Source organism: Dermochelys coriacea, chromosome 2 (assembly GCF_009764565.3).
Source record: "Dermochelys coriacea isolate rDerCor1 chromosome 2, rDerCor1.pri.v4, whole genome shotgun sequence".
Lineage (NCBI taxonomy): Eukaryota > Metazoa > Chordata > Testudines > Dermochelyidae > Dermochelys > Dermochelys coriacea.
The window spans coordinates 170,651,662-170,666,251 of record NC_050069.1 but is presented as its reverse complement, the minus strand read 5'-3'; the positions used below and the strand labels follow the sequence as shown (position 1 = coordinate 170,666,251).

Genomic DNA, 14,590 nt, shown 5'->3' with positions numbered 1-14,590 from the left:
GCTCAGCCACTTCATCCTCACTTTCCTTCAGAACTCTTGGGCGTATGCCATCTGCACTGGGTAACTTGTTGCTTCTTAGTGTGCCCATTTGTTCCAGTACCCCTTCTTCTGACACTTTAATTTGTGGATAGTTCTTCATCTTTATTACCAGAAAAGAGTAGGTATCTCCCTAACATTCTGTGCAGTGAAGACTGAAGCAAAAAAAAAAACAATTTAGCTTTTCAGAAATATTCTGGTCTTCTTTAATTGTTCCCTGTAATGGTTGTGAGCTGGAGCAGGTTCTCCCCACTAGTAGTTAGGGCCCAAGGCAGCAGACACACCCAATGATTCATCCCCAGCAGCAGTTCAGCCTAGTGGGTGCAGCTCTCAAGCAGCAGTTCTGCTAGCGGGTGCAGTCCTGGGGCTGGTAGGGGAACCTGGGCCCTCTCACTCCCATCAGGTTCCAACCTAGGGCCCTGAAAAGTTGGTTCAAATTCACTCACCTTGTGGTGTCTTCTCTCAGCCTCAAGTCAGCTTCCCTGGGTCATGTCCTATCACATTCTGCATCCCTGCCAGCCACCCCTAGGGAGCACTGCCTTCAGGGCTTCCAGCCATGGTCTCAGTGTCCAGGTGCTGTGTCTCCCCTGTTGCCTGGCTTGGCTCATATCTTTCACAGGTGCTCCCAGAGCATGTCCTTCTCCCTGGCCTTCCAGGCCCTGACTGAGCTGTCTGGCTACCTCTTAAATCCCATTTCCAACCCAAGCATGCTCAGCACGGGCAGAGGGGCGGGGCCTCCTTAGCTCAGAGTTCCTCCTTAATCCCCTCCCGTCCAGTGAGGGCTTTATACTCCCTATCACAGTGCTGAACCCAAAATTTCCCCACAGGCTTCCTACATCTACTATACATAGATAAGTTCTTACTATTTGTATGTATGCCTTCAATTATCTGCCTTTCAAATTCCACCTTAGTCCTACACCTAATTTCCTTCTTAGAAATTGCCTATCGGCTTTACTGGGATTGCGCTTCCATATGCTGAAAGATCTCTGATTGCTTTGTATAATGTCTTAGATATTGCCATTTAGTTGCACTGATTTATTTTTTGTCTTCCTATTTCCCTTTCAGTTTAGAGTTATATATGCTATGAGACTCTGTGTCAATAGAATCCGTGCTAAATCTAAGTATTTTAATTTATTTACTCTTGACTTTAAGAACTTTTTGACTAGCTTTTGGAGGGAGGGATAGCTCAGTGGTTTGAGCATTGGTCTGCTAAACCCAGGATTGTGAGTTCAATCCTTGAGGGGGCCATTTAGGGATCTCGGGGCAAAAATTGGGGGTTGGACTAGATGACCTCCTGAGGTCCCTTCCAACCCTGATATTCTGTGATTTCTATTAAATTCCCCTCTTTCTAAATTAAGGGCTAGTTTGTGGTACCTTTCCTCCCTCAGAGACCTTGAACTTAATTATATTCTAGTCATTGTTACACAGAGGTTTAACGGTAGTTGCTTCTTGAACCAACTCTTGTTTCTTCCTTTGTACTACATCAAGAATAGTTTCTCCTCTTTTGTGCTTTAGAACTGGCTCTTTCAAGAAGCAATCATTTAAGAAATTGGTTTTGTAAACATTATCCTATTGTGACCAGTTAATATATACAGATAATTGAATTGCTCAATGATTGTCATTTCATTAAACATTGCCTTGTTGTACTTTCTGAGCACTGTGCAATTCTTGCCCTGGTCTGGAAGCTGTTAGTAGAACATAGTCAAAATTCTTACCCTGCCATGGGATTTGTATCCACACAGATTCCGTTGTGGTCCTTTCCACTCAGAATTTTTATCTCCCTAGATTCTGTGGTATCTGATAGATACAACACTATTCCGCCCCACCACCCTTTGACCTGTTCAGTTTATAGCCAGGTATTACAGCAGCCCTTTGATTTTTCTCATTTCACTATATTTCAGTAATGTCTATTATGCAAAGTCATCTGCCATTGCCAGGCATTTACACGTGCATAGTTTTCCAAAATATTCACCTTGGGGTTTGGCTTAATTTTCCCATGTTTTGTGCCTGCTTAAAATGACATTATTTTTGGAAAGCTTGAACAAAAGCTGTTCGGTGGTTTTTGTGGGGTGAGAGACTGGGAAAGAAATCCTTTGCTTTTTCTGATTTATTTATTCTTTCTTCAGCACTTGGCTTTTCAACCTGGATGTTGCATTAGTGTTAGTAGTTGCATAGGACATGCATAGAGCATGACTGAAGTACAGCCTCCTAGGGACACAGGCAGAAAGCTAGGCATAAGACCAGTACATGCCACACTGTACAACAGTTAGAGTGGCAATGAAAAGTTTTGCCTAAGTCTGTCATGTTAAATCGCTCTTACCAATATGCCTTATAGTAGTCAAGCATGTAAATTAACATATGTGACTATTAAACTGGTTCTCAACCCAGCTGTTGCGACCACTTTGACATTCTCATATTGCTAAATTAGAGCTAGATCCAACTAGATTAGAGGGGAATTCCAAGGTGGGAGAGGTGTTCCCCATACAAAAAAGTTTGAGAAGCCGCTGGACTCTTACAAATTAACATACATACTTAACATAAGTAAAATGATATGAAACAAAATGTGTCTTCCCTTTCATGGTTACTCTAAATAACTCTGCTTTGTTTCATCTGTCATATAGTTCCCAGGATGGTAGGGCATTTACTATGACTTCACTTCATCCTCACGAACACATCACTGAATTGCAAATTTATGTAGGCTTGACTGGAGACAACCAATTTTCTGCCATCAAAGCCATCCAAGCTGTTTGCTGTGGGACTTTCTATATTGGAGTCAGATTTGTTTTCCTTTTCTATTATTCCTCTCATGTTGTAAAAGGCCTTACTTCCCTTTAAGCCCACATTCCCTATTATTGCTACGACCATGTCTCCATTACCCAGCTAAATTGAACTCAGTAGGGTCTTGCATGCTGCTCCTTCTTAAGCTTTTTGTATGCAAGGGACCATGGAATGAAAACAAACTAGTGTAACTTTGTAAAGTTACTGTTACCGACATTAAATTCCAGGAATGTGACTGCACTGAAGCCAAAAAGTTTCCAGAGCAGTATTTTTTAATGTAAAGTTAAAAATTAAAGGCAGCAGAAATATCCTTTAAATATGTGTACTGTACTGGACAGGACATAGTGAAATCCACTTATAATTAAGTCATTTGTTTTAGACAACATTACTTCTCTCATAAGTGGAGATTCCCTCTAACTAGAAGTGCTATTGACACACTGCAGTGCATTGAAACAATTTATAACTCTCATGCTACTTCACTATAGTGGGAGTTTCGCTACAGTGAATCAGTTTCTCATAAGCATCTTCTACTGTATACACCTATCCTGACAGCCACCCACAAAATATAGAGGTTTGGAAAGCCTCACATGTTCCATAAGCCATTTTCCCTTACTCACAATATGGAATTTCCATATTGTATCAGACCTGTATCTAGTCCAGCATCCTCTTTCCTACAGTGGCTAGTACGAGATGCTTCAGAGGAAGCTGTCAGGAACCTCAAAGTGAACAATTACAGAATATCCTGCTCTCATCTGTTAGAGGTTGGCTTATGTCTTGAAGCATGAGAATGTATGTAACTGCTGCAGTTCTGTTTTGTTTTTACTCCTACTTAGTGTAACAGTGATGTTCTCCTTATCCAGATAAATGTCCAGTCCTCTTTTGAATCCTGCTAATCTCAACGATATCTTATAGCAGTGAGTTCCACAGGCTAGTTAAGCATTATGTAAACAGTTTTTCTCATATGATTTTTGCATTTGTTGCCTTTCAGTTTCGTTGATGGGGCCCTTTTCCATGTTTTATGAGAAACAGTAAATAAGAGCATTCAACTGATGTTATCTTCACCATTCGTTACAGTTTGCAAACTTCTTCTTTTATTAATCTAGTCTCTAAACAATCCCCATCTTCTTTCCATTCATCTAATCATGGGGGTCACTTTCCTCACCTGTTTGACATTTCTGCAATATTCTTTTTGTTTATCATAACACAATGCGCATAGATTTTCACTGACCTGTCCAGAGCGATGTTCAGGTCTCTTTTCCGAGTGGCTATGGTTACTTAAGAATCCAGTGACATGACAGAGTAGTTCATAGCCATGTGCATAGCCTTGCATTTCTGAACCATGAGCTTCATCTGCGATTGGATTGCCCTTTCACCTAGTTTTCTTATGTCCCTCTAAAGTTCCTAACAGCCATCTCTAGGCATGAATAACCTAAGTAAATTGGTGCAGTCTGCAGTTTTTGACACCTGCCTGTTTACTGCTTCTTCCAGATCATTAATAAATTATTGAACAGCCCCCATGCTAGTAGAGGACATTGAGTCATCCCATTGTTAGCTTTTTGCAATCGTGAAAATTGACTTTTTATTTCTAATCTGCCGACTCTCTTAGCCAGTTTCTAATCCATAGTTTTCACCTCATGACAATTTTAGGGAGTGTCTGAATTGCAATCAAAGGGTGCGATTGCAGTGTGTGTAGATATACCTGAGCTTGCTTTAATACAGTGAGCTTGGGTACCAGTAACAGTGCAGCTGTGCCAGCACAGGTGTCAGCCACTTGAGTAAGTACCCTGGGGTTTTGGGTGGGCTTGTACAGCCTGTGCGGAAGCCTGCACTACCATGCCTTCACTGCTACCAATACCCACGCTAGCTAGAGTAGGTCTATATATGTGCTTTAGTTACACCCCATGATTGCAAGGTAGGACATGCCCTTTGTTTCCCTGAGACCGTCCTGTGAAGGACTTTGTCAAAGGTTTTTTTAAAACTCTACAATTGTGTGAGCCAGTTATGTTTTATCCACTATTTTGTTGTCATGCTCAAAGATACAAAAAATTAGAGAGACCTATATTACAAGAGATACCTGAGGGAGAATGAGCCTCAGATATTTTGTTGCCAAAAGTATTGTAATGATTAAGCCACCTATGGCATGTTCCTGCTTCCAGAGACCACTTCATGTGAGAGTCATTGAAGGTCAACTCCTTCTTTCAGGGCTGATCCACTTTATATAATCGCTGTAGTATCTGCATGCTATTTCAGAGACAACAGTTCCTTTGGGTGGATGGGATTGCAGGGGGTGGCACAGAGTACCTTCTCCATCCATCTTCCAGGGACAGGAAGACTCTTCTGCCTGATAAGCTTCTAAATTCTTCCCGATGCTCATTTTGAACAAAGTTCAAGTGATCTCATAACTGCATTTGATGGTTATTGAGAAATGTGCTCTTTTCAGCACTCATGGATTGAACAGATTTAGTAACAAAGAGGTGTTGGTTTTGTAATTACTTTTCCATGCTCGTCAAGAGCTCTTCAATATTGTTGGCTTAAAACGAGCTGCTTATACACTTGCCATTTTGGAATAAATAACACTTCTATAACTCTCATTGGACCAACTCGGTTGGTGAAAGGGACAAGCTTTCAAGCTACCTGAAGAAGAGCTCTGTGTAGCTCGAAAGCCTGTCTCTCTCACCAACAGAAGGTGGTCCAATAAAAGATATTACATCATCCACCTTATCTCTCTCATATCCTAGGAGCAACACAGCTACAACAACACGGCAAACAATGTATATAACTTGTCAGCAGCTCTTTTGCAGTCTTTTCAAAGCGCTGTATTTTTTTAGAGACTACAGATTTTCCTTGGAGCTACCAAGTGGTCAGTTGATTTACTAATTGAAATAAAAATATTTTTCTTGTGGAGGGGGAGGCAAAGGTTTATGAACGACACAGTACAGATAATAATTATTCTGTTTGATCAAATGCCAACTATGTTCTCCATTATGTTCATATTTCACATTTTTAGTAGTTTATCCCAAATAATATCCACTGGTGAGAGAACACATTTCATATATGATGTAGGAAAGGGAAGTAGGGGATATTGTCCTGAAAACAAACAACTTTAGGTTAGCATCTAGACAAAAACCTATTAGACTCAGGTTGTGTTGAATACCCATACTTTTCCATTACCAACTTAAATAGTTTCAGAATTTCCAATAGCTGCATACAGTACAACATAGAATGCATAAAACAGTAAGTTGAGATGCTGATCCTGCAACTGCATTCCTGTAGGCAAACCCCTATACCTGCACATTGCCCCATTGAAGTGAGTTGCAGCAGCAGGATTTTTGTTTAATCTAATAATTTAAGAAAATGTTATGGAAGGGAACTCACCCATCCTTTATTATTCTTGTTTTTTATTTCCTTTTTATTTTCTATTTTGGCATGTTTCTTTCCTGGACTGAAGTAGAAATAAAGTAGGCAAGAAGAATAAAGAGATCTGTTTTTTTTAAAATGTGAACTTAATGTGGTATGGGAGTATACATTTTATTCAATTTGGCTTTTACAAAGCATCCTACAGTTATTACCATTAACCTTAATTAATAACTGAACGTAAGGAATTGTAGGTCAGAAGCTGAATATTTGAGTGTACAGCATTGTGTGAATGAATGTTTGTGCAGTGTTATGCCCAAGATAATCTGTTGTTCTGCCTCTGTATAAAATATTCTAATTTAATGGAAAAATCTATAATATTTAATAGGGATGAAACTAGTAATGACCTATAGATCTTTTTTTAAGTTATCCTATATATATATCTGTAGTAGAGATGTATAGTACTTCCCTATTAAATTCTATAGGGTGCTTCAAAAATCCTCTAAAACCATTTTAATTTTCTATTAAGCTTCAGAGGGCTTTACAGCTGGACATGTTTATTAAACTGAATAGAAGCTAGACTTGATAACAATAGCAATATTACTTATAATTTTTATGTCACATCTTCAAAGGTCTGTACAGCCATTAACTAAAGAATAGGGGCCTTATCTTGTTCCCATTGAAGTCAATGGTAAAAATTCCATTGGTTTTCTGTGGGAGCAGAATTAGGCCCTAAATTAGGGAAAACAGATTAAATAATGAGGGGGTTGTTTTTTTGTCTTACAATGATATGATATTGTGGGGGATTTTTGTTTCTGATCTAACAAACATTTTATATTTAGACCCTAAAACAAGGATACAACTATGATGATTTCAACCTGCGTTAAATAGGTTAAGGGCTTGATCCTGAGAGCTAGATGCTCAGCTAGTGTAAATCAGTGTATTTTCATTGAAAGCAGTGGTGCCATGCCATTTGTCTGCAACTAAAAATCTGATCCCATGTCCCTAACTCGTGTGAATAACTACAGTGGGCTACTCACATAAAGGCTGCAGGACCAGAGCTTCCAACAAAGTTTGTGGCTATTCTGGACATTGGGGACTGGTGTAGAGGAACAGAAAAATGCGGGGAGAAGGGTGGGGTAGCAGAGAGAAGTGAAAATAGGGAACAGAGAGAAGCAAGGAAAATACGGAAGGAGTGAGGGAGTGCAAAGAGACTGCTCCCTCAGTCAAGGACCAGTTACTCATTGATCACACCTGTGACCACCATGAATTGAAGACACCCCAAAGATAATAGAGGGGAGATGAGGCCCTGCAGTCATCCTCCTCTTCTGCACTGGCAAGCCACAGAGAGAGGCGCTTCCTGCACCATGCTGAGTACATTTCTGTTGCACTCCCTTGAGCTCTTGCACAATCCCTCCTGGGGCTTCAGTGAGAAACTGAAAAGCCAGAGATGTTTGTTTTAGCAGTTTCCCTCTCCTCTTCCACATGTGAGGGGGGAAATGGACGCAAAGGAAATGTATTTTTTAAAAGATCAGGGCAATGATGATTCCAAATGTGTGTATGGAGGAAGAAGAGCCCAAGAGCTGTTGTCTTTGCAGCCTGCCCAGACGCGACCCATATGCCTATTCCTCTGTTCTATGCGAGGCCAGCCTCATGATTGCAGCACCATGGAGGCAGGACTGAGAAATCTCACAAAAACTTGGGTCTCTGGCCAAAAGCCTAAGGTTAGGTAGGAGCTTTCCCTGAGAGGGTGAAACTCAGCACAATCTCCAATGCGGGCCTGTGCCTATCAGGCACAAACTGACTCCTGTTTTTAATTTAAATAGCTGAATATGTATGTGGGGAGGGGGTGGGTATTTTTGTTGTTTGCTTTTTTTAAATACTCTGGTTCTTGTAATCATTTTAAATAGGTTCTTAAGCAGTAACTGAATTCACGTTCCTTCTGTCTAGCTGGTATAAGAGCTAAGTATTACTAGTTATCATGTCCATGAGCTGTCTGGGAGAGGGAGTAGGGCTATTGGAGTCTGTGGTGGAAGAGATGGGAGCCCTGCTTCTGCATCTTTTGCTAGTTCTTCTTAATCGTTCCCGTAGCTCTGCAGAGCAGATCTGAGCCCAAATCTAGCTCCTATGGGGAATGAGCTCTTTCTATAGCTCAGCGGATATACATTTCCACACTTTTTCTACTAATAAAAAATGTTACTACTTAACAGATTTCCTTCCTGCCCCATTCATGGATTGTGACTCCAGAGGGGTTAAGCAATAAACTAATTTATATATCATAACTGCAAAACAGGTTAAAATAGGCCTACAGTAAGTAAGTTGGATCCATATGTCAAACACTGAGTTAACTATATATAAGTCACATAAGGTCAAATTTATCCTTGAAGTTAATGGAGTTACCTTAGGGATACATTTGGCATTTAGATTTTAAAAGTTTGTTCGTCTTAATTATATTTAACTAGTCTTCATTTTTTGTTCTTGTTTTTTGGTGCGCAGAAGCTATGCTGTAGTCCAGATAGCTAGTTACAACCCTAGAGCTTCCACTGTGCTCTAAATAGAGAAGCATCTGTTCCCTGCAGCAGTTACTTAGTTTATTTTTACAGATGTTAGAAAAAGCATCAGTGGTTACACCTATACTTGAGCTGGAGGTGTAATTTGCAACTTGGGCAGACATACGTGTACTAAAATAGAAGTGTAGTCATGGCAGTGTGAGCATTAGTAGAGACTAGCTGCCTGAGTATGTACCCGATGTCCAGGGCAGGATTGCACTTGGGGTGGCAACCCCTTCCTGCTTCCCATATTGCTGTAGCTATACTTCTATTTTCAATGCACTAGCTCAAGCAAGATGTCTCGAGTGTAGACATGCCCAATATTTTCAAAGTGTTGACCTAGATCTGTTCACCTAACAACAAAATTTCTCACCAGTCCTATCCAAAAAGGGAGTTGCATTGATCAACAATATGATGCCTTGTCTCTTTAAATGTTCAGGGAGCTCTGTGGTCTCCCCCCTCCCTAGTGCAAAGCCTCACTTTCATGTTAGTTTCAGTTTTGCAGCCAGAACAATAAACCCCAGGCAACACACAGCTGTATGCCCATCAACATCTGTCTATCTCCTCTGCTGGCAGCAGACAAACAAAAAGTAATTCTAGACCTTTTTAGAATTTGGCAGTTGAGAAGGTCTCTCAGTTATAGTCCTAAGTGCTGAGCCAGCAAAGCATTGGCTCCAGAGGGACTTAAGCATTTATCAAGAGTTCCTTCAAGGTCAAAACTTTAATACCTTGTTACATGGTCCTTTCTTACTCTGTGAATTCTGTTCCCTTTATTTTATTAAAAAATCTTTAACCACTGAGCATGAAACATAATTTGGATCGGGTGGTACAAGGGGCTTGATCTAATGTATCTGAAATTCCAGTTTTGTATTCCATATCCCAAGGTGGCAACCACGACTTTTGCAAGAGAACTTGGAGATGTAAAAACAGCAGAACCCTTTCCGAATTAAGAAAGCTCCCCTTGCCCCACTCAGAGGAGACCAACGGATTTTTTAGCCACTTTGGTTGAAAATTTAAAGGTTACTTAGCAACTTGAAAAAGTCTGCCATCTGTGAAGTTGTAGATTTAGGCCTCCACCTGATACCAACAAATTGCTCTCTTGTCTGGAGGGAACTCTCTGCAGGTCATTTTGGAAGTATTTTGATTAAACTCTGCAGGTGGACGGTCTGGTTGGTGGATGCAGTGGGCTGGAAATACTGGCAGACCCTGGTGTCTTCTATTACGCTTATGAGGCCAAAATGATCAACTATTACAGGAGCTATGGTGACTTGAATTTATAACTATTGCTGTTGGGGAGTTGTGTTGACTCAGGTTTTTCTGGGAGTTTTGATAAAACAAAAGAGAAAAGAGAGTTTCTTTGGTTAACTTGCATATAAAGTTAAAGTGATTGTTCACATATAGATTCACTGTTAGCACTGAAATCAACCTCACACAGAGAGAGAGAGTGAGCAGCAAGAAGAAAATCAAACAAGCTCCTACAGATCACTATGCATTAGTCAGTTGCTATAAATAGATATGAGTGAGGGGAAAAAAGCTGATAAAAATATAGTGGGATTTTTCAAAGCAGTGCAGATGATTTAGCTCCAGGTCCTCTATAAGTGTGTTTGTTTTGTTGTTTTTTTTTGGGGGGGGGACTAAAGGGATGAGGGTGGAGTTCACAAGCTTGTCTCTTCCACTAACAGAAGCTGGTTCAATAAAAGATACTACCTCAACCACCATGTGTGTTTCATTAAATTTGATGGAACATGTGGTTAAATCTCAACCAATCTTAAAGAATAATTTCAGAGTGGGGTGGTTTTCTCTATACGAGTGTCTGAGTGACAGCTGATGTAAGAAGAGTAGTTATCGACCATATTTATTTGAAGGAAAGGCAGCTGATTTCTCCCTTATTTTATGTCCAAGCTGGGGATGGGGAAAGGAGGGGAACAAAAATAGATTTTAAAAAATTACAAAGATAGAAAAAAAATAATAATAAAAATAATAAAACTCTCCTTTCCAATGATGCTTACAAAAATCTTGACAACAGTTATTGTGCTGACCAACGTTGTCTCATTGTTCTTCCTGGTCTGTCTGCCTTTATCCATCTGTTTTCTCTTGTCCTCTACTTAAATTGTAAACTCTTTGGAGCAGGGAACATCCTTTGTTCTGTGTTTGTACAATGCTTAGTACAAGGGGTTCCCAGGCGCTATGGTAATACACATAATTATAATAAAAACTCTGACTTATCTTACCCAACAATCCTTAAATGTGCTGGATTCTGATTTGCTGCTGTGATGATCCTAATAACTTAGTACAGTCCCTTGACATCATCTCATATGTGGTTTATGCAATACTCTACACCAAGCTCTCTCTAATAAAACTAAGTCTTTCATTCAAGCCATTTTGTAGGCAGGCATTGAAGAAGCAATGTGGCGCAATTAATTTTCTGCATCCATATTTCTAAGTGGCTTTGTTCAAATAACTTCTGATTAGGTCAAGCAGTCATCTGTTGGTCACAGACCACACATATCAAATTTGAAGCTGAAAAAAACTTTATGTAGGGTAGGACAAAAAGCGGGTTTCAGTCTTTACTGCGCAGCAGCTATTACTGGTACATAATTTGCTCCATGAAAAATACTTAATTTGTCACCATAATTTAGCAGCCCCTGTTCAAAAGTTAGTACATGGAGTAAGAAGAGGTGTTTCATGTCAGGATAGACTTCCTGGATTGTATATTCATAGGTATTTTGTTTCTAGTAATAATACCTTCCATTAATACTGTCATTCAGCCAAGGATCTCAAAATACTTAGGGCTTTTGTCTGCAATCCTTACTTACTTAAAACTTGCAATAAAATCTATGAGAATTTTCCTGAGTATGGGCTGAAGGAATATCCTAACTGAGGTTAAACTTAAGCACATTCATATGTGTTTGCAATATTGGGTTCCTAGGCAATAAAGCATAATTTTGAAGAATAACTGCCAAATACACACATTCTTTAACAGAAGTTATTTTGCATGATAATGCTATTTTGACTTTTCCAATTAATGATGAAATTAATAACAAAAATATGGACAAAGATAAAGACTAATACATTCCAAATCATGCCCTATGGCATATTAAACAGTTACCTGACCTACTAAAATATCTATGCTGCTTGTTAGTACATACCTGGGAAGAATGGCCTACTCTTTTATTTTCTGTATAGGGTTCCTCTTTAATTAATGCTCTGTGTAAAAGGAGTTGGGAAAACTATTCACCATTGATTTTACAGATTTCACCCTCTTTTCTGTTCAAGGACAGATGTTGATTTTATATGTACATATAATTTATATATATATTTGGGTGTATACATACAGACTTATTCACTAGTCAGGTTTCAGAGTAGCAGCCGTGTTAGTCTGTATTCGCAAAAAGAAAAGGAGTACTTGTGGCACCTTAGAGACTAACAAATTTATTAGAGCATAAGCTTTCGTGAGCTACAGCTCACTTCATCGGATGCATTTAAAGCTTATGCTCTAATAAATTTGTTAGTCTCTAAGGTGCCACAAGTACTTCTATTCACTAGTCAGAAATACTTATATATTTTATGAAAACACAGCAAACAGCTCGTAGTCGTAACACTTTTATCAAGTTGTTTGCTATTGGTTGTTACAAGAATATATGGTGGTTGGTGTGAGCCATGTGTTATTGTTTCTGTTCCCTGATTGGATCAGTGTCACTGTAACTTGGTCTACAGCTGCCTACACTTTTGATGGCATAAGCGAGTTGCCTCCACACTGTGGCATGTAGTTACACACAGGGGTGAGAGGCTCCTACGCAGGGAGAGGCAGCAGGGAAAGGCTCCAGCAGTGGGAAGCTACCAGAGACTTTCCCAGCTGCTGGAGTCTTTCACTGCAGTGGGGAAAGGCTCTGGCAGTACACTGCCAAAAATAGCACTGTAGATGTGGGAGGCACTGCTTAGGCATGTAGAGAATCGTGTACAGTATGTACCCTGGGTTCAGGCACTCTACTCTGTGCTACTTTCCTCAGCTGTGCCTCACTGTTTACATTGTTGTTTATATCCATACAGCGTCTGTATTCTACATGCTGCTTTAAGTGTAGACCTACCTGTGGGGGAGCTGTGATCAAATAACTGAGCCTTAGATTTTCTCAGAATGTGGATTTAGGAGGAGCTGAACCAGTCAGATTAAGAAATTTGTTGGACATTTTAAATTTTTTTTTCTGGGCCACTTAAGCTTTACCTGGGACATCACTATAGGAAAAATTGGTCAGAATAATTTTAAGCTTTTTCTCCTCGTATTCATACTAACTAATCTCATGAGGCATGTGCCTTCATAGTCCCAGACATAAAATTGGGATCCTTTAATCTGTTTTATTTAAGTACTCTCTTTCACTGCTCTCGCCAGGAGCTTTGTGCAGTCCTTCTTGCAACGGATACCATCACCATCTTTTCTTGTTTAACTATGTTATTGCCAGACCCTAACCGAGGGCTTCAGGAAAACAGTCCCTACCTACATTGTCCTGGGTTGTTGGTCAGGACTGTATAGTAATATTTCATATCCTGTACCAACTACATTAATTGAATTTCCTGATCTCCAATTTGTTGTTAGATTTCACCTTTCAACATAGTCACTGTCCCAAACAAATGAGTAACAATTTCAGCATAATTCTATGTGTGAGGTCCTAGCTGGCAGCCATGCATTGGATCACTGGAAAACACCTTCCATGTCAGGGCTTTGGACAGAGATCTGACAAGCAACCTATGATGCTGCATTATTATTAAACAGTGTTCTAGTTTGCAAGTGGTGGAGGTGCTACTGAAAATAATATAGCTGTCACCACCTCCCATCATTTCTTCTTCAAATCATGAAAGATTTAGTCATACATTTGCTACTGAAGAACTTGCCAGCCCATGTAAATAAGAGGCAAATTCAGTAACAGTACATGACTGCATCTTCTATTCTGCCCATATGTCATGTTTGCACATTTAAATTGAGAATGAGTTTGCCCTATCAATTTATGTATTGTTAATACAGCCCAATGAGCATCTTCTTTTTTTTTAAAAAAAAAAAAGAAACAAAATACCACCACCATAGCAACAACAACAACAACAAAAAACACCTGCCTTATAAATTACAGACGGGTTTGAGTCACAAATTCATCTGAATCCAAACTTCCCCAATGTTCAGAGGTAGTTTGGTTCCAGCCTTTTGGTTTGAACTATTATAGACATTATAGTCCAGATGCAAAGTTTGGATCCGAACTTATGTACTGTTTGTGACTGTTAAGATGCAGTGTTTGATCTGAGGCATCTCTGTTGGAAAGCATACAGTCACAATGTTACATTGTAATCTGGAATTATGATGCTGCCCAATTGAACAAAGCTGAACTGATTACCCTATTTGATATACAGAAGGTGACAGTTCAGCATTATGACCTCATAGCTTCTGTACTGGAGATTGTTTACTGTGACCACATAAACTTTATATGAAAAAAGTTTGTTATGCAGTATGTGATTTCTATTGTAAATATTTTTAAAAATCTATTATTCCTGTCTGTTTTTATTAAAGGAAAACCACTGCAGAAGAATTAAAATTCTAGGGGACTGTTACTATTGTGTATCTGGATTGACACAGCCCAAAACTGACCATGCCCACTGCTGTGTCGAAATGGGGCTGGATATGATTGACACCATCACGTAAGTATCTCAGTCACGGTACTCAGGCTTCAGTGCCCAGTGGGAAACAGTATTATTCCTGCTATGTTTGTGATGTGTGTTATTAAGGGAGTGGCAGTTTCTGCTGGAACTATGCTCATTTAAACCTTTACAGTGGTACACTTTTTTACCATGAGAGAGTCTTGTTTTTACACAGTGCATTCTAGGTACTGCTT

The 14,590-nt window shown here is 39.6% G+C and overlaps 1 protein-coding gene across 2 annotated transcripts in view; it reads left to right on the top strand.

Annotated features, from left to right (window-relative positions):
* Nucleotides 1–14,590, top strand: part of ADCY1 (adenylate cyclase 1) — a 226,402-nt gene that overhangs the window by 113,271 nt on the left and 98,541 nt on the right. For both annotated transcript variants that reach the window (XM_038392725.2, XM_038392728.2), the window contains exon 5: nt 14,269–14,396. In XM_038392725.2, coding sequence (XP_038248653.1) covers nt 14,269–14,396 — 128 coding nt within the window. The remainder of the gene's footprint in view (nt 1–14,268; nt 14,397–14,590) is intronic.